Source organism: Bidens hawaiensis, unplaced genomic scaffold, assembly GCF_021521415.1.
Source record: "Bidens hawaiensis isolate Kalapana, Puna unplaced genomic scaffold, B.hawaiensis_p1.1 tig00050572_1, whole genome shotgun sequence".
Lineage (NCBI taxonomy): Eukaryota > Viridiplantae > Streptophyta > Magnoliopsida > Asterales > Asteraceae > Bidens > Bidens hawaiensis.
In genome coordinates, this window is record NW_027499055.1 from 22,070 (window position 1) to 41,449 (window position 19,380).

Sequence of the window (19,380 nt, forward strand, 5' to 3'; positions counted from 1 at the left end):
TAACAATTGTGCGCTCAACAAATCTGTCCAACAATACAATATTGTCTAGTGCTTTTGGGAGGACTACTGTTGGTAGGGGAGGTCAAGGATGTTTTGAAGGGAAAGGTATCAATGTTATGGTACTGACAGTTTAGGGGTTCAATTTGTAATTTTTGTATTGTCAAGGGTCTACTATGTAACAGTCAGTTCTTTTAGTGTTATTCAACCCAATTGTCTAATGATAGGATTACGAATATGTTGACGAAATTCTTCTCTGTTTTTGTTTTCTTTCTCTTATTAGTGAACTCCAATTCCAACTGTAACAGGTACTAATTAACCAGGTAGAGTTGGAACCGTTTCGTAATTAGTTTTACATATTTTATAATTTAAATGTGATAAAATATAAAGAAAAAAAAAACAGAACGAAGTTCGTTTTTATTTTAGTAATTACAACAGAACATAAGGCGCAATACATTACCATAAAACATAGACATCACAATACATTTTATTTGTTTCACTCCCAATCTCGGGTTTTATTGTGTCGTTTTAGGCCTTGCATCAATTGCCTCCAATTTTCTTTCCCTCAGACCTTGGCTGCTTCGAGCCTGGAACTCACTGCCTCCCATGATACAAGCTTATCGAGAAAAGTTGATATATAATCGGGCCTGAGGTTCTGTAACAGAAAATAAATTTTAATGTCATTATAGTGTGGCATTAATCAAGCGTTCGATAGGCTAAAGGTTCATTTTGTTATTTGTGTTTTGTTAATAAATAAGAAATAGATCCCTCATATATATTTCTACAGCTCTTTGTGTTCTCATAGTACATAGTGTTTTTGCATAGATCTGTCCATGTGTTTGTGTATGTATGCATAAATGCTTCTGTATGAAAGTAAGAAGTTCTTGCCTTAAAATCCAGGTAGTATGCATGCTGCAACCACAAATTAGATTTAAATTGAAGTTAGTGAATCTGTCATAGACATATATAGTTTGTATATTGTGGAAAATGCAAGTGAAAGAAATGTTACCTCCCAAACATCTATGGTGAGGAGTGGCTGGAAATTCAGGAAAAAAAAAAGAAACCTCTTGTTAGATTATGTACTACACAGTAGTTTAGATTACAATCAAGTAGCCCAATAGCCCTTAATTAGGGTATATGTACCGGGGCGAATTTGAGGGGCGACAAACAAGGTTTTGGGGCGAGAACACCGCCCCCAGGCTACAAATGGGGCGAAATGTGTGTGTGTGTGTGTTGGGTGGGGGGGGGGGGGAACTGCATGTAGCCTAGTGTGTTGGTTTTTTATTATTATTATTATAATCTTGTGTATGTGATATATATATATATGTATATGTATATGTATAGATATATTTGCCTACAACACCATTACACCCCTGAAACAAAAACCCACAATTTGCTAATTGGACGCCACATAGCACAAAACGCCCCATTTTATAGTCCTGCACTACACAGAGTTCATGCTAGAGGTGGCTCCAATATATAAAGAAAAAACCTTTCCATCTCTCATTACACAGGCTAACACAAGAATTATAGATTCATCTAAAACCAATATACAAAAAGAATATAATATTATATTATTGTCAACTCACATAATATCCCAACACAAGAGGATTAACAGCATTCGGACTCTTCAACACAACAAGCTTCTTGTTCTCTTTGTAATCTACACATACAAAGATTTTAAAAAAAAATAGTAAATATTATTTCCAATTTTGGGGGAACAAACAACAAACAAACACTTACACACAAGCCAAGCCCAACCCGAACCAAACTGAGTAGCGGCAGCTTTCGAGAACTCTTGAACGAAGCCTTCAAACGAACCGAAATCTCGGGTTATTAATTCTGAAAGTTCCCCGATCGGTTTTCCACCACCGCCAGGTTTCATAGACTCCCAGAAGAATTCATGGTTCCAAGCTTGTGCAGCGTTGTTGAAGGCGGGAAGAGTTTCACCTTTATTATACGAAGCTAATATTATGTTTTCTAATGACAGTTTATGTAATTCAGTTCCCTCAATTTGCTTGTTTAGGTTGTTGACATAACCTCTATGGTGTTTTCCCCAATGATATTCCAATGTGTCTTTGCTCATATGTGGTTCTAGAGCATCCTACCATATGTGCAACATGAAAAAGAATATGGTTAAAATGATTATTTAGGTTATTTTCCTAATGAATAAAGATTTAACTATTTAACTTATGTACCAATGCATAAGGAGGTGGCTTCAAAACGATGCCGGCTGATGTTGTCCCAGAATCAGATTTTGCGGGTACTCATTCTCTGCACAACAAACTTAGTTTCTTCAAAAAAGTAAACAAAGATAACAACCTTAACAAGCCTTATTTATTTTTATGTAACAAAAAGGTTGAGTAGACAACTGATCACCTGCCTCTATGAGTGTAAGCTCTGTTATGATCTACAAAATTCTGCAATTGATCTAAGAGAGAAACGCCAATATAAGATGAGAGTGATGATGAGTTGGGTTGTTGGAGTTAACGTTGATAGTACACCTAGTACATGGATCATGTCTCATTTGTACTACACCACCATGCAGTACAGCCATATATAAATTACATGAAAATTACCATGATAGACACGTTGATTATAATATTTCCAAAAATAGTTATAAAAATTAAGCTTATCATTTAATAGTCATTCCCCGAGATATCTCTATTAATGAAATATCTCTCTTTTATTGGCCGGATCATTTATTCATTTAAGATCACCAATAGGATGAACAAGAGATTTTGGGTTATGCACATGAATGTGCAATGAACCCGTGATGAACAAGAGAGAGTAAATGCTTTACACACACTACGTTATATTAACACACTTGAATATGTCGGTACATTAGGGGGGGGGGGGGTATTTGTACCCTTACAACGGACAGTAATTAGCTGTTTTAACTAACTAACCGTCGTGTCTATATCTAAATGTCGCGCTCTAAAACAAACAAATCTTTCGATCCTATTTTGACTTTTCTTACACAATCATGTGACTTTTTTATTTGACCTAGCTACTTTGTTTCTTGTATAATTCTAAGTCTAATTACATCACTTTCTCATATTCTTTTGGTATTAGGCTAGTTTCACACACCATCTTATATATCTTATATATCTGGTGTCTTATTATAAGCATCTGAAGATATTGCCATTCAAACGCTGATACAAAACAACACTTGTGTAACACCAAAATCAAACATTCATCATCTGGAAAATCAATCACTCAGCCCCATTCTCAGGTTTTATTGCCACGTTTTAACGCATTGCAACAGTTACCTCAATTTCTTGGAAATTATACATTTTAACACATTAAATTTAAACATAAACTTAAAACGTTTCTTTTCAAACATAACATAAAACTCTTCGCTTGGATGTCAGTCTCATCATAGATAGCGTTGCATGTACTCCAAGTTCCCTACCATCCTCACCATTATTAAAAGTCAGCTACAGCTACACTGAGTAGGTTCTAGTTTACGAATTCATTAGGTCATCATTACTCATATTTTACCATTACTTATTAACATTCACGTTGCGACCTAACAATTCACATTCAACATTCACGTAAACATTCTATTTGTCTCGTAAGACCATTCAGCTATCATAACCCAGCCTACGACGGAATATGTCGGGTCCAACTTAAATTGTTCGGTAGCTCACAAGAAACTATTAATAAGAATGACTCTAATTATTTTATTCCATAAAATTGAAATACATCACAATCCAAGTAGAAACAAACCACCAAGTATCCAAAATAAATAAAAATAAGAAAAGTATTATGTTGATATCTAAAGTCCAAAATTACTAGCTTCAAACTTCAATCATCCAATGCATGTACCTACAATATGCGTAAAAAATAAATAGATTTATCAACAAAAAAATGTTGAGTGAGCAAACACAAATTTTGATATATATATATATATATATATATATATATATATATGAGTGAGATTTAGTGAGAACTTCTTGTAAAGAGAGAACTAAAAAACTAATAAAGAATTATTTTTAACTTTTAAAAAAAATTTATTTTTTGATTTCTTTTTCTTTCCTCCTTCTAATAAGTTGATATTGTTCCTTAAAAAAAGAAAAAAAAATTGTCGATGTATTGCATATATGCAATAATGTGTACTTCATATATACAATATGGTTTTATTGCATATAATACAACACAATTGCATTACACAATTCACATTATTGAATATATGCAAAATACAACACCATTTATTGTATTCAATGCACGCTATGCATATACGTAATACAACACTAATGCACATATGCACTATAACGTTTTTTTTTTTAATTTTTGCATATAATATAACACTATTGCATATATACAATACAAACAATTGCATATATGATATTTAATACTATTGCACATATAAAATACACACTACTGCACATATGCAATACAAAAAAATTGATGTATTGCGTATGTGCACTACAACGAGTTTTTTTTATCATTTTTTATTTTTATATTTTTTTCTAATGAAGAATAACAACATATAAGAATGATGAAAGGAAAAAAATTAAAAATATTTTTTTAATTAAATTAAAAATAATTTTTTATTAGTTCTCATGTTCTCTTCATCCCCATGTGTGTGTAAGTAATAGACAATTCCAATACGGATGCAGTATTAACAACAATTAATTAACAAAAAAGTATTTTTACCAAACACAGGGTTAGATTACTCAGACAACACATGATCTTACTAATGAGGATGTAGATGAGTTCACCAAACAATACATAAACACCTTAGCAAATAATCATGTAACAATTAATTGAGAAATACAAATAAACGCATAAATAGAATTGTAGTTGAGGAGTCCTTATAAGAAGATGAGTTCATATGATAACATTCTTATGTGGCTAGACACACTCACTTGTCTTAGCGAGGGCGCGAAGAACCCGACGCGCACATGCGCAATGTGACGTTTTGATGGCGCACTTACGCTCGCACAGTTTTAGAGACGCCTTAGTATTTTTGTAAACGTAAAGGACTAAAATGGAAATTTTGAATTTTGAAACCCATCACGCTATGCGACGGGCTTAATCAAGAAACCATCACGCTACGTGTTGGAACCGGGAAGAAAACGAGGATGGGCGATGTTGCAATACGCGATGGACTGACCCATAACTCCTTTGTGATATGCGGGGCGAGCTGACGTGTGTCCCACCATGTGGCAGCACAGAGAATGCTGAGTCATAGCGCTACGCAATGGGTCATGAAATCAGCCTATAAATAGGGGTGAACTGCATACCTTCTTCTCACACCAAAACACACTCATTCAGACACACTTTACCTCGGGAAGCGTGCCAAGTCTTGTGGTGCGTGCCTAGTTCCGAAGTTCCGAAGATTTAAGCCCCGGTTCACGATATATAGTAGAAGTGCTGCTCGTTTAAGCTTATGTGTGTAAACTCCAAATATCCGTGTAAGGTAGGGTTCCACTTAAGTTATTATTTTATTATTATTTTATATGGCTTTAAACATAGTTTGGGGTATAGCCCAAACCTTGATCATATTTATGTTTACATAAGCTTTATACATGTAAAAGTTATAGTTAAAATAACGATTCTTTATAATTAAGAAACACATAATTTTTACATACATTAGGATATAGTCAAAACATAGTTTCTTCATGATTAAGAAACATGAAGTTTTACATACAAGGAATATAGTTAAAACATTGTTTCTTCATGATTAAGAAACATAAGATTTTACATACAAAGATTTAGTCAATTGATGTTTCTTTTGGAAGAAGAAACCTATGATAGATGTTTCTTTATGAAGAGGAAACCAAGCACATGATTCGTAAACAAAAAAAGGACTACATGTCTATATATTTTATTCAAATTAATTAGTTATCAAGGTTTAAAGCTATCAAAACCAGACTAAAGGTCTGTAGCCGGATCAAGAGACAATCCAGATATTTATGTAAATCTATTTTATTATAAGTTAATCATCATTCATTCACAAAGATGTTCAAACGAGATCACCATATCACAATCACATGTGAATACGTTCAACCTTTTATATAACGCGAATATGTTAAACCTTTACAAACAATCAAAACAAATTTATACTCTATAAGATGAACATGTTATTTGTCTTAAAGAGTCAGTCAAACGTTTTCATGAGATTACGTGATCTCTAAACGTTATAATAAAAAATATAAAATAAAGTTAACTCAAACCGATTACACATGTGTCTGAATCCAAACATAACTGTACGCGTAGTCATAACAAGTTCTCCAAACATGCGCTATGTAGCTCGGGGAACTCTTGAATTGTGTGTATGGCAGTGGTACAAATCCCAGAAATAAATAACGTTTCCACTGAGCTTGTAAAGAAAACTATATTTGTATAATAACAGTAATTTATATGCTTTTAGAGTTAACGGTTCACCAGCATATCACTGACGTATTTTTCCTCTCATTTAAGGGAAACAGACTTAATTGGCATAGGTAGCAAGGAATTATAGTCACTCATGAAGTTAGACGCTCGCTATATGGAGATGACTCAATTTTTAATATTGTAAACAAGTCAAACAAGAATTGTAAATCAAACACTCGGGGGTATTTATTATCTGTAAAGTTTTCAAAATGAATTAATATCTTGTTATAAACAAAGTCTTCCGCTAAAATAAAACCACAACTCTGATATATTTACGAAACATGTACCAATTGTTGGTCACACCTCTAGGCCCTAAGTCGGGGTGTGACATGTCTTATTGCGTAATGCTCTATTTCGCACCATCCCTGTTTTGGGTAAATTCAAAGTACCATATGTGTAAATTAAAGTTTCATTGGAATAAAACCTGCGTGTTGCGAGAGAATCATTAAACCGTACAAAAAGCATACATGGATACGTTAAACCGCACACACGCATAGTGCGTGTTAAGTCGCACATTACAAAAATACTTCAAACTTGTAATAGCTTAAATATAATTTTTAAAAAGTTTATATAAATAATGTTTCCGTTTGAATCTTTATAGACCTAAAAACATAATAACCACACAAATATTAAGTATAGCCACCTGAAAAAAAGGTTTATGACCAAAATATATAATGACCCTCTTGATAATTTATTTGTTATTTTGTGTTGTAAAGGAGATTTGAGTTAAGACACATACGTGAAATTATATTAATTTGTAAATGTTTAATTTATAATTTCTCATTTACTTAACAATAGAAGATGAATAAGACAAAAGGTTTGTAAATTTGTTTTCTAGAATTACCGTTAATCACCCACCTACCTACCAACCTTATAGCCAACAGCCGCTCTTTATTTCTTCCCTCATCCATTTCCTCCCAAAGCAGCCTCTCTCTTGTATTTACAAGTTGGTTCTTATATCAATCAATCATAAGGTTAGTTTTTTTTATATTAATTAATTAGTTAGGGATTTCTATCCTTTTCAATTATTGAATTCAACTTTATGTCAACTGCTTATATGATAATATCATGCATCTTGTTGAGTTTGTATAGATCTGTTTTCTGAATATCACATGGGTTCAGGTCACTAATTGGTTCATGAGCTTTTGTAATATTGTTTTAATTAATTAAGTATTCAAATTAGAATCAGCTTCATATTCGGTGCACTCCAACTGTTTGATAAAATGCCCAGCGACTGTAGTTTCGTATATTAATGCTACTTGAACAGGGCATCTTTGTCGGGTGTACGCACCTTTTAATTGATGTCATAATACTAGAAACAATTTTTCATTAGAGACTGTAACTGTGTATTATTTTGCATCTGCATTCATTCTGAAATCAACAATTAATAATGCTACTTTTCTTATGTTTGTGAGTAAGTGTTAACAATTAAATGTGTGTATTCATGCATCATGGATGTTGCCACCGAAATTAAACGTTTTTCTGTTGACTTGTAAGCTTTATGAACATAGTACTGAAATTATAGTATGATCTCTATGTAAATGATTATATCTCCCTTTTAATTGGCAGCTAAGAAATCTGTACTGTTCTATTTTTTAAAACCTCCCAAAAAGCTGGCTGATTGAATATATAATGTAAATAATTTTTAGTAAAGTAATTAATATATTAAGTAAATCATTTTTTTACAGTGTACGTAATCAATATTTTTAAAGACAGGTTAGGTATACTCTTTGTCGTTATGCAAATAAGAATATTTTCTCCTCGGCTGATTATAAGTTATATTAATACTAAACCCTTGTCATCTTGTTGATTTGTCTCTAAATAGTTCATATAAACTTTCCACAGTTAATAAAGCTTTTTATTTTATTAGATTCTTGAAGCATACATTCAATGGCATCTACTTCATTTTCGTCCATTCAAAAGAGCTTCAAGTACGACGTGTTTTTGAGTTTTAGGGGCGAAGACACCCGTAGGAACTTTGTTGATCATCTTTATCATGCTCTTCACAATAGAGGCATTACCACCTACAAAGATGATGAGAGAATCGAGAAAGGGAAAAGGATCAACAATCAGCTCATGAGATCCATTGAAGAGTCGAGATTTCACATCATTGTATTCTCCAAGAACTATGCATCTTCATCGTGGTGCTTAGATGAGCTCGTAAAGATTATGGAGTGCCACAAGACTACCGATCAGACTGCTTACCCTATCTTCTATGATGTGGAGCCCACCGAAGTTCGCAACCAAAGTGGGGTAGTTGGAGAAGCCTTTGAAAAGCATGTAGAGAAAGAGGCTGTTAATAGATGGAGAGATGCTCTAAAAGAAGCAGCCAGTCTGGCTGGGTGGGAGTTGAAAAGCACTGCTGATGGGTAATTCCTTCATCTCGTTTTTATTTTATAAAGTTTTAACTCAAAACGTAACTGTAACTGTACGTTAGAGATTTGAATTTATCTTTTCATGTGGGATTTTGAGTAATCTAATCGAATATTCTTTAACACGCAGGCATGAGGCAAAATTCATCCAAAAAATTATTATTGACATTTCACTAAAGCAAAGTTTCATCAATTGGAGCGTCGATGAGAACTTAGTAGGCATGGAGACAAGGGTAAAGAATGTGATTTCGTCTTTAGAAATTGGCATTGATGATGTTCGAATGATAGGGATCAAGGGGATGGAAGGTGGTGGAAAGACGACTTTGGCCACCACTGTTTTTGATCATATATCCATTTGGTTTGAAGGTGTAAGCTTCGTTGAGAATGTCCGAGAAGTTTCAAAAGGCTCTTTATCTGGGTTGAAGGAACTGCAAAAACAGGTCCTTTCAGATGTGTTAAATGATCAAAACATCGTTGTAAAAAGTGTTTCTGAAGGGAAAAATAAGATGAAAAAAATTATGGGAAGTAGAAAGGTTCTTGTTGTTCTAGATGATGTGGATAGTATAGGTCAGCTTGAGGCGTTAGCAGGTAACCCAAATTGGTTCAAGCCCGGAAGTAGAATTATTGCCACAACAAGAGATGAGCAAGTGTTGGTAGCATACCGAGTGAACTTTATTCATGATATCAGTTTGTTAACACACGAGGAAGCAATTTGCCTTTTCAGTAGGTACGCTTTTAGCAAAGAGATTCCGGTTCAAGGGTATGAAGAGCTATCAAGAGTGGCTGTACATTATGCTGCTGGTCTTCCCTTAACAATCAAAGTTTTGGGTTCATTTCTTTGTGGTAGAGCAAAGCAATATTGGGTAGATGCCATTGAAAGACTGAAAACAATTCCACTAAAGGAAACTTTGGAAATACTTGAACTAAGCTATAATGGTCTAGAGGATGATCAAAAAGAAATATTCCTAGAGGTTGCATGCATACTGAAAGGTGAAAAGAAGGATAAAACAATTAGAATACTTGAAAGTTGTGGATTTTGTGCTCAAATTGGTTTGAAAGTTCTTGAGCAAAAATCTTTGATAACTATATCTGAACATGACAAGTTGCTCATGCATGACCATATAGAAGAAATGGGAAGGAATATTGTTCGTCGTTTGCACCCTGAAGAGCCTAACAAACATAATCGACTATGGATTAAAGAGGAAATTGAAGATATATTGGTTAATGACTTGGTAAGGTTCAAGTTTCCTCGTAAGGTGGAAAACTAACACATATTTATTAGTAATGACAAAAATTTAACTCTCAACATTCATTTTATTCACAGGGTACTGAAGCAACAAGAAGTATAAAACTGACGAATACGGATCTCCATCCTGCTATAATTATGAAAGGCCTTAGAAAGATGAAGAAACTTAGGTTCCTTCATGTGGAAGATGAAGGTATCATCGTATTTGAAGAATTTATCCAATCCGAAACTAATCAAATTGACCAGTACTTACCGAATACTCTACAATCTCTACATTGGTCTAATTATGGTTTTTCGTGCTTACCTAAAACATTTCAAGCAAACATGCTTGTTGACCTCGAAATGGAACAGAGCATATTCTCTCAATTGTGGGAAGGGGAAGAAAGAAAGGTAGAATAAATGAAGGTTTTGCATTATACATTACTATGCCAAATTTTATCATTACAATAATATTCTTCCATTTTTTTTTCTTATTTCAGGTTCTTAATAAGCTTAAGTTCCTTAACCTCAGTTATTCGGACTTGAGAACCTTTCACCTTGGGATAACTCCAAATCTCTGAACATTACATCTTAAAAGATGTAGGAACTTTGTAGAACTCAACATGTCCATTGAATGTACAAAGTTGGAATCTCTTTACCCGGGTGGTTTTACGTTGAGTACCATGAACCTTGGATGGACTCCACATCTCGAGACATTAGATCTTCGAGGATGTAAAAACTTTGTCGAACTTCAAATACCCATTGAGTATCGTAATCTCAGATACATTAACCTAAATGCTTGTAAGCTCCGAACCCTTAACCTTGAACTGATTCCAAATCTTGAGACCTTATGGGTTCAAAAATGTTGTGACTTTGTAGAACTTCACATGCCTGTTGAATGTCCCAAGATGAAATCTCTTTACCTCGGTGGTTCTTTGTTGAGTACCCTTAACCTTGGGATGACTCCGAATCTCGAGACATTAGACCTTGAAGAATGTAATGATTTTGTAGAACTCCACTTGTTCGTTGAATGTCGAAATCTCAAATACATTAACCTCAATTTTTCTAAGGTCCGAACCCTTAATCTTGGACTGATTCCAAATCTCGAGACGTTATGGGTTCAAAACTGTTGCGACTTTGTAGAACTCCACATACCCGTTGAGTGTCCCAAGTTGAAATCTCTTTACCTCGGTGGGTCTATGTTGAGTTCCCTTAACCTTGGGATGACTCCGAATCTCGAGACATTAGACCTTGAAGAATGTAATGAATTTGTAGAACTCCACATGTCTGTTGAGTGTCGAAATCTCAAATACATCAACCTCAATTCTTCTAAGGTTCGAGCCCTTAACCTTATGTTGATACCAAATCTTGAGATGTTAAATGTTCAAAACTGTCGTGACTTTGTAGAACTCAACATGCCTGTTGAATGTCCCAAGCTGAAATCTCTTTATCTTGATAGCTCTATGTTGAGTACGCTTAACCTTGAGTTTACTCCACATCTCGAGACATTAGATCTTGGAGGATGCAATGAATTTGTAGAGCTCCATATGCCTATTGAGTTACGAACTCTCAAATATATCAATCTCAATTCTTCTAAGGTTCAAATCCTTAATCTTCCTTTGATTCCAAACCTTGAGACATTATGGGTTCAAAACTGTTGTGACTTTGTAAAACTCGACATGCCTGTTGAATGTCCCAAGCTGAAATTTCTTTGCTTCGATGGTTCTATGTTGAGTACCCTTAATATTGGGATGACTCCACATCTCGAGACATTGGACCTTCGAGGATGTAATGGATTTGTAGAACTCCACATGTCTTTTGAGTGTCGAAATCTTAAATACATTAATCTCAATTCTTCTAAGGTCCGAACCATTAACCTTGAACTAATTCCAAATCTCGAGACGTTATGGGTTCAAAACTGTTGCGACTTTGTAGAACTCCACATACCCGTTGAGTGTCCCAAGTTGAAATCTCTTTTCCTCGGTGGGTCGATGTTGAGTACCCTTAACCTTGGGATGACTCCGAATCTCGAGACATTAGACGTTGGTGAATGTAATGAGTTTGTAGAACTCCACATGTCTGTTGAGTGTCGAAATCTCAAATACATCAACCTCAATTCTTCTAAGGTTCAAGCCCTTAACCTTATGTTAATACCAAATCTTGAGACGTTATATGTTCAAAACTGTTGTGACTTTGTAGAACTCAACATGCCTGTTGAATGTCCCAAGCTGAAATCTCTTTACCTTGATGATTCTATGTTGAGAACCCTTTACCTTGGGATAACTCAAAATCTCGACACATTACAACTTCAAGGATGTAATGACTTTTTAGAACTCCACATGCCCTTTAAATGTCAAAATCTCAAAAACATCAACCTCAATTCTTCTAAGGTGAGTACCCTTAACCTTGGGCTCACTCCAAATATCAAGAGATTAGATCTTGGAGGATGTAATGACTTTGTAGAACTCCACATGCCAGTTGATTGAATGTCCAGAGCTCATATTGCTCAATCTAAGTTGTTCTAAGGTGAGTAACTTGGACCTTGGACTCACTCCAAATATCGAAATATTAGATCTTGGAGGATGTAAAGTCTTTGTAGAACTCCATATGCCAATTGAATGTCCAAAGCTAAAATTTCTTAACCTAGGTGGTTCTAAAGTGAGTAACCTTAATGTTGGGCTCACTCCAAATATCAACACCTTAGATCTTGGGAGATGTAAAGACTTTGTAGAACTCCATATGCCAATTGAATGTCCTAAGCTAAAATTTCTCAACCTAAGTGGTTCTAAAGTGAGTAACCTTAACGTTGGGCTCACTCCAAATATCAAGACCTTAGATCTTGGAGGATGTAATGACTTTGTAGAACTCCACATGCCCGTTAATTGTCCGAAGCTCGAATCACTCAACCTAAGTAGTACTAAGGTGAATAACCTTAACCTAGGACACACTCCAAATCTTGAGAACTTAAAACTTGAAGAATGTTATTATCTTCATGAAGTTCACGCTCCCATGGGATGTCTAGAAAGGCTTGTCTACTTAAATTTATGTGGTTGCTCAAGGTTTGAGTATTTTATGGTTGGAAAAAAGTATGGACCTGACTCCGCGGCTATGCTACACCTAATTGCGGAGTCATTAGATACATGTCCACTGCATCCTAGCAATAATTTGCCAAAATTTCAGTTTAAATGTTTTTATGATGAACCTGAATACTCATCCACTGGAAATCTTGGGAAGCTCATATCTTTTGGTCTATGTGCTTGCACAAACCTTGATTCTTTTTCAGCAAGTATCTGTGGTTTACAGCATTTAAGAAAGCTTACAATTGAAGGCGGTATTCCAGAAGCGCCCAAAGATTTGTACCGGTTAGAAAGTTTAGAGGAGCTAACTTTGTGTATGAAAGAGATTAAGCATCTTCCGGATAACATATGCATGTTGAAACATCTGAAATATCTTAACCTTAAATCTTGCGGGCTGCTTGAGCAGTTACCAAAGGACCTTGGCAGATTAGAGTGTTTAGAGGAGCTACACCTAAGGGGTTGTATATCCTTACGAGATATTCCAGACAGCATCTGTAAGATGAAAAGTTTAGTGCATTTAGATCTCAACAATTGTGTTCTTGTTGAGAAATTGCCTGAGGAATTTGGATGCTTGAAAAGTTTGGAAGAGTTAAATATAAAAGATGCAGGTATAAGGCATCTTCCACAGAGCATTTTTCAACTGAAAGGTCTGTTTATTGTTGGGTCGAGGTGGCGGCTTGAGTCGTATGGTTTTACATCCTTGTTAGAAATCTCTACAGACACGGCCTCCTTCTACATTAAGCACTCACAAAATGAATCTCCTCATGAACTCAAGGAATGATTTCGATCGCAAACAAGTATTATTACAGGTATTCTTCTGTTAGTTTTTTAATAATTGGTCTTACTTTGATTTGAATTTTGGAAGTGGTTGTAGGGTAACATTGATGACATTTCGTGTAGGCATATATCAATGGTGTACTAATGTGCGATCCATATTCTTTCTAGCAATCGTTGTTGAAGCAATTGATCGAGTCCAACTGATGTTCAAACAGTCGATGTAAGTTAATTAATAGTTTCTTTTGAGATTTCTGAATGTACCAGTCTTCAAATGTTTAAATCCGTTTTCGATTTTAGGTTCTGGTATATTAGTGACTTTTATCACTATAGACGTAATCAGGTAACATATTGTTATATATCACTAAATGCATTGTTTTTGTTGACTGAGGCAAGTTTGTGAATTTAGAATGTATCAGTGTTTGAGTAATTAGCGTTTTGTTCTAAAATAATGGTATAATAGTGAAAGGATGTATGAATTTCTGAAGTTAAAGTAATCAGGTAATTTAAAAATTATTATATATCAACCAACGTTGTGATTTTCTCCATTTAAAAGATAATATTAAATGTTATTGCCTAGCTATAAATTTTTTCGTAGGTTAGTTGATACCGATAAATAAAAATAAATATTGATTTGTACTATTAACTTTTTGTTGTATCATGACATTCGTTTCTGTAATCTTGATTTTGTAATTCGGTAAATTACTTGACCAATATACATATATTAAGCATTACAATTAGTTTAAAGGGGTAGAGTCATCCATATTAACTCAAAGCAAGAGATTATATAAGTTGGCATTTTGTAAATCTCAACTGGATAGCCATAACCACTTATTATTTTGAATGTTGCTCGTTCATTATATAAGCCCTTAGCCAAAGAATAAATCAATTGGAAGGGTCATTTAATGACTATCTATTTGCTCAACGGTTTTCTTTATCTGACAGGAAAGAATCCACGGAATGTTTCAAGATAAACATAGGTGTGCTGAGGCTTGGGGCTAATTGGTCAGTTTGGATGGGACCACAAGTGTTTTTTTCTTATGGGTTTGAGTCAGTCACGAGTCTTATTCGGTTTGGTCAAATTGGCCTTTGACCATTTGCATGGAAACCTTTTTTACATTACATTCGAACTTTTTTATTCTCAAATTGAGTCTTTTTATAGGTTAATGTCGTCTAATTGGAGTATGTTCAAAATTAAAAGTCAACATTTTGATGATGTATTGATTGATTTTTGGAAATTATAATTGGTCAAAATATGCAAAGCTTAGTACATTGTCAATAGCCGGAGAACCATCAGTAAAGACCCGCAGCGTGTTTTCTGGGTGGATTACAATAAGTCAGAATGGAGCTGTTATGTGACTGGTGATGACGGAAGTCAATTGTTCGAAGGCTGAGTTTATATAATGACTAATTTGGAGAGGTTAATAAAAGTCAAAGAACTGAGATTATGCTGCTCTTGATTGAAGCTGTCAATATGGAGGTCAATGATTTGATGAACTCATTCTGATGCAGGTTACTGTCAATCCTAAAAGTCAATGCCAAATGGAAAGTCATCGAATAATCAAACTCTTAATTGGGCTAATCATGTAGAACTTAAGGATTATCAGTTTTTTGATTAGTCTGGACTTATATACGTGGTGATTTGTATTGTTTATACTGGGTCTTTCACTTTATTTTAAAAGATTCAGATATCTTATGGTTATATTTGTTATATCTTTTTATTATCAAACATGTTGACGAGCAAAAACCAAGTTAAGTATATATAATTGAAGTAGGCCACAAGGGTTCTCATTAAGTTTACTTTTGCTGCTGACTACTACAAGTCCATTACTTACTAACACGTTAGAATTACAAATGCATTCCCTTAACTGTTTTAATACTTTTAGCCATTTCACGAATGCGTCTAATAGGGTTAGAGGAAAGATCTATAAATACGATTTATACAGCTACACTTTCTCTATATGGTCTATAAGCGTTAGAAACAAGTTACTATTTTGACCAAAGTGACTAAAGAAACAAATACAGTTATTCAGTTTTGACCGAAATTGTCATTCAAGCTCGATACAAAATAACAGTTCTGTAACACCAAAATCAAACATTCATCAGCTGGAAATTCAATCCTCAGCCCCATTCTCGGGTTTTATTATGATATTTTACGAATTGCGTCAATTACCTCAGTTTCTCTTACAATCAATGCCCAGCCTTGGCTGCTTCAAGCCTGGAACTCACCGTCTCCCATGATACAAGCTTATCGAGGAAAGTTGATATATAATCGGGCCTGAGGTTCTGTAACAGACAATAAATTTTAATACCATTAGTGTGACATTAATCAAGCATTAGATAGGGCAAAGGGTCACTTTGTTTATACCATATGGTGAATGAGGGTGTTTAGACATGCACTTTAAAACTGATTATAATTTGAGGCTGAAAAATCTCTTATCAATTTGTTAATGAAGCTTTAAAGTTAATTCTAGCTTATATAATTCTAACAATTATATTATGTTAGAAGTATTATTAACAATGAAAATGTGGGATATGAATTATAGGGTGCGGATCACTGGGAACATTAAATGTTGGAGAACACAACGAACAAAGGAAAATTGTCTAATATTTTTTATCAACAGTTCATTTTATTAACGTTAATGTTCCAATTCTTACGGTTATAAAACTTTGCATTTCTTATGGTTATAAAACTTTGCGCTTCTTGCATACACATGTGTAGGTTATGTGCATAAAACTCCATCAAACTAAACTATTCATATGTTTTATAATTTTGTACCGTTTACCAACACATGCACACACTTAATATAACCTGTACATGTGTAGGTTATATACCAATTAAACTAATTTTTGTACCTTTTTTTGTTTGAATTTAATGACAAACTGTTCATTTACTATTTTCTATTATTTAAGTTTTTATATATTGAAAATTTAAAGGTTCATTTAGCTCTTTGTGTTCTCATAGTACATAGTGTTTTTGCATAGATCTGTCCATGTGTTTGTGTATGTATGCATAAATGCTTCTGTATGAAAGTAAGAAGTTCTTGCCTTAAAATCCAGGTAGTATGCATGCTGCAAGCACAAATTAGATTCAAACTGAAGTTAGTGAAAATGACATGGACATATATAGTGTATATATCGAGGAAAATGTAAGTAAAGAAATGTTACCTCCCAGACATCTATGGTGAGGAGTGGCTGCAAATTCAAAGAAAAAGAAACTGCATGTTAGAATTATACATTACACAACAGTTTAGATTACTGTCGTTGCAGTAAGTAGCCTAGCGGACCTTAGGGTTCATTTTAGATGCGATTCCCTCCCATACATACACAAGAATTATAACACCGAAAACTATTTCATCTATTGTTACACTGGTTAACACAAAAATTAAGAATTCATTTAAAATCAACATAACCAAATACTCACATGGTATTCCAACACAAGAGGGTTAATTGCATTTGAGCTCTTAATCACAACAAGCTTCTTGTCCTCTTCTGAGGCGGATGTGTTATCTACAGATAAATTAAGATCCAAAATAGGGTCAATCTTATTTCAAATTTTTGGTTATGGTCTGGTGGAACAAACACTTACATACAAGCCAAGCCCAACCCGAACCAAACTGAGTAGCGGCTGCTTGCTTAAACTCACTAATGAAGCTTTCAAATGAACCAAAATCTTTGTTTATTAATTCTAAAAGTTCTCCGGTCGGCTTTCCACCACCACCAGGTTTCATAGATTCCCAAAAAAACTCATGGTTCCAAACCTGTGCAGCATTGTTGAAGGTGGGAAGAATATCGCCTTTATTATATGAAGCTAATATTATGTTTTCTAGTGACAATTCATCTAATTCAGTTCCCTCAATTTGCTTGTTTAGGTTGTTGACATAAGCTCTGTGGTGTTTTCCCCAATGATATTCCAATGTGTCTTTGCTCATATGTGGTTCTAGAGCATCCTACCATACATGCATTACAAAAATAATTAGGGGGGAAACTGACCAAAATAGTCATTTTAACCACCCACATTCCAAGACCAGCCCCCTTTCTCAAAAATACCCAAAATGGCCATCCAAGAACAGTCAGTCTAACCGGATTACGGAACCATCAAGATCTAGCCACGTGTCCTAATAAAAAGGCGGGTCCATAAACCATCGGTCCGACATAAGTTCATTGAAATTCATTGGGACGACTGTTTTTGGATGTCCATATATCTTGTCGGAAACAGTAAAAAATCATCGTGTTTTTTTTAATTCGGCCAGAACTGCTTTTTTTATTAGAACACGTGGCAAGATCTTGATGGTCCCATAATCTAGCGTATGACATGTTTTAATCAGTTGGACCGATTGTTCTTGGGTGGGCATTTTGGGTATTTTTGAGAAAGGGAGGCTAGTCTTGGAATTTGGGTAGTCAAAATGTCTATATATTTTGGTCATTTTCCCAAATAATAAAACTATGTAACTTATATATAGTACAGTTTTGGGCTATATATTACGGCTATATATTACTCATACCAATGCATAAGGAGGTGGCTTCAAATCAATGCTGGCTGATATGGTCCCAGAAACAGATTTTCTAGTACTCATTCTCTACACAACAAATTAATTAGCTTCTTCAAACAAAAATAACAAAATCTTTATAAATCCGAAAGGGCATTTTTTAGTGAATATTGTCATTTGCACTTACAACACAAGGATATGATGACATTAAATTGTGGTAACCTAACTTCATTTGATGTAACTAATACCTATAAATTAATTGTTGAGATTATGAACAAAAAATTTGACCAGGGACAACTTACCTGCCTATGTGACCGGTTCAAGGTTTGTGATAATCTACCAAAATCTGCAATAGATTCGAATATAAATAAGTGTCTGACAGAAACAATTAATAGTGTAGTTATATGTGGAAAGACCTGGGGCGATAACAAAGGCGGAGGTTAGATGGGGAGCGACGGACGCCATTAGCATATGTGTGCAGCAGAGCATGTGACAGGATAATGAATAATGGTAAGTTGGAGTTAACATTGATAGTACACTACGTACGTACATGGATTATGTTGTCAACTGTACTACAACTACATGCAGTACAACTATATAAAGGGATGGGGAAATTCCCCACATGGACACTTTTGTTATAAGCGTGTTTGCAAAACATATCCATGTGATGAATGGAAATTTTTAACACCAATTATTTGTGTATGTCTTCTAAATAGTAATTCGAATAGTATATATATTTACCTCATGTAACATAAGATGTACATTGACAAAGTTACTGATTTGTCTATTTTCCTATTCTCTTGTTTTTTTGTTATATTCAAGTTCACATATTACTTTAATAATCTTGTTATAATTATGGCTAATATCATAACACGTTATCAGCACGACTCGCTTGTGTCTTAATCAAGAAGATCAACCAAGTAAGAAGGTATCAATCATAAACAAGCTTATCATTTATATCTCATTTATTATGTTACTAACAAAATAATTTTATATATATATATACTGTACGCTAATCTCTTATCGTATGATAGGTACACGAGATCTTCAAGCGTCCGATC

General features: G+C 34.4%; 1 protein-coding gene and 2 pseudogenes across 3 annotated transcripts; 1 reads left to right on the top strand and 2 right to left on the bottom strand.

The window, feature by feature from the left end:
• Nucleotides 1-387: 387 nt before the first annotated feature.
• Nucleotides 388-2,478, bottom strand: LOC143598610 (superoxide dismutase [Fe], chloroplastic-like; annotated as a pseudogene). The gene is made up of 7 exons (XR_013147143.1): nucleotides 2,377-2,478; nucleotides 2,196-2,271; nucleotides 1,741-2,101; nucleotides 1,587-1,660; nucleotides 1,007-1,033; nucleotides 886-909; nucleotides 388-652 (listed from the first exon to the last, which is right to left on the bottom strand). The product of XR_013147143.1 is annotated as a superoxide dismutase [Fe], chloroplastic-like (transcript).
• A 5,661-nt stretch (nucleotides 2,479-8,139) lies between these two features.
• Nucleotides 8,140-14,288, top strand: LOC143598611 (uncharacterized; annotated as a pseudogene). The gene is made up of 6 exons (XR_013147144.1): nucleotides 8,140-8,750; nucleotides 8,884-9,985; nucleotides 10,078-10,389; nucleotides 10,479-11,525; nucleotides 11,922-12,104; nucleotides 12,505-14,288. The product of XR_013147144.1 is annotated as an uncharacterized LOC143598611 (transcript).
• Nucleotides 14,289-15,950: 1,662 nt separating this feature from the next.
• LOC143598609 (superoxide dismutase [Fe], chloroplastic-like) lies at nucleotides 15,951-18,926 on the bottom strand. The gene is made up of 8 exons (XM_077076783.1): nucleotides 18,736-18,926; nucleotides 18,622-18,665; nucleotides 18,335-18,409; nucleotides 17,419-17,779; nucleotides 17,254-17,339; nucleotides 16,998-17,024; nucleotides 16,878-16,901; nucleotides 15,951-16,115 (listed from the first exon to the last, which is right to left on the bottom strand). Exons 1-8 carry the CDS (start codon nucleotides 18,869-18,871, stop codon nucleotides 16,020-16,022), a joined length of 849 nt encoding a protein of 282 aa, XP_076932898.1. The 5' UTR covers nucleotides 18,872-18,926; the 3' UTR covers nucleotides 15,951-16,019.
• Between the last annotated feature and the right edge of the window lie 454 nt (nucleotides 18,927-19,380).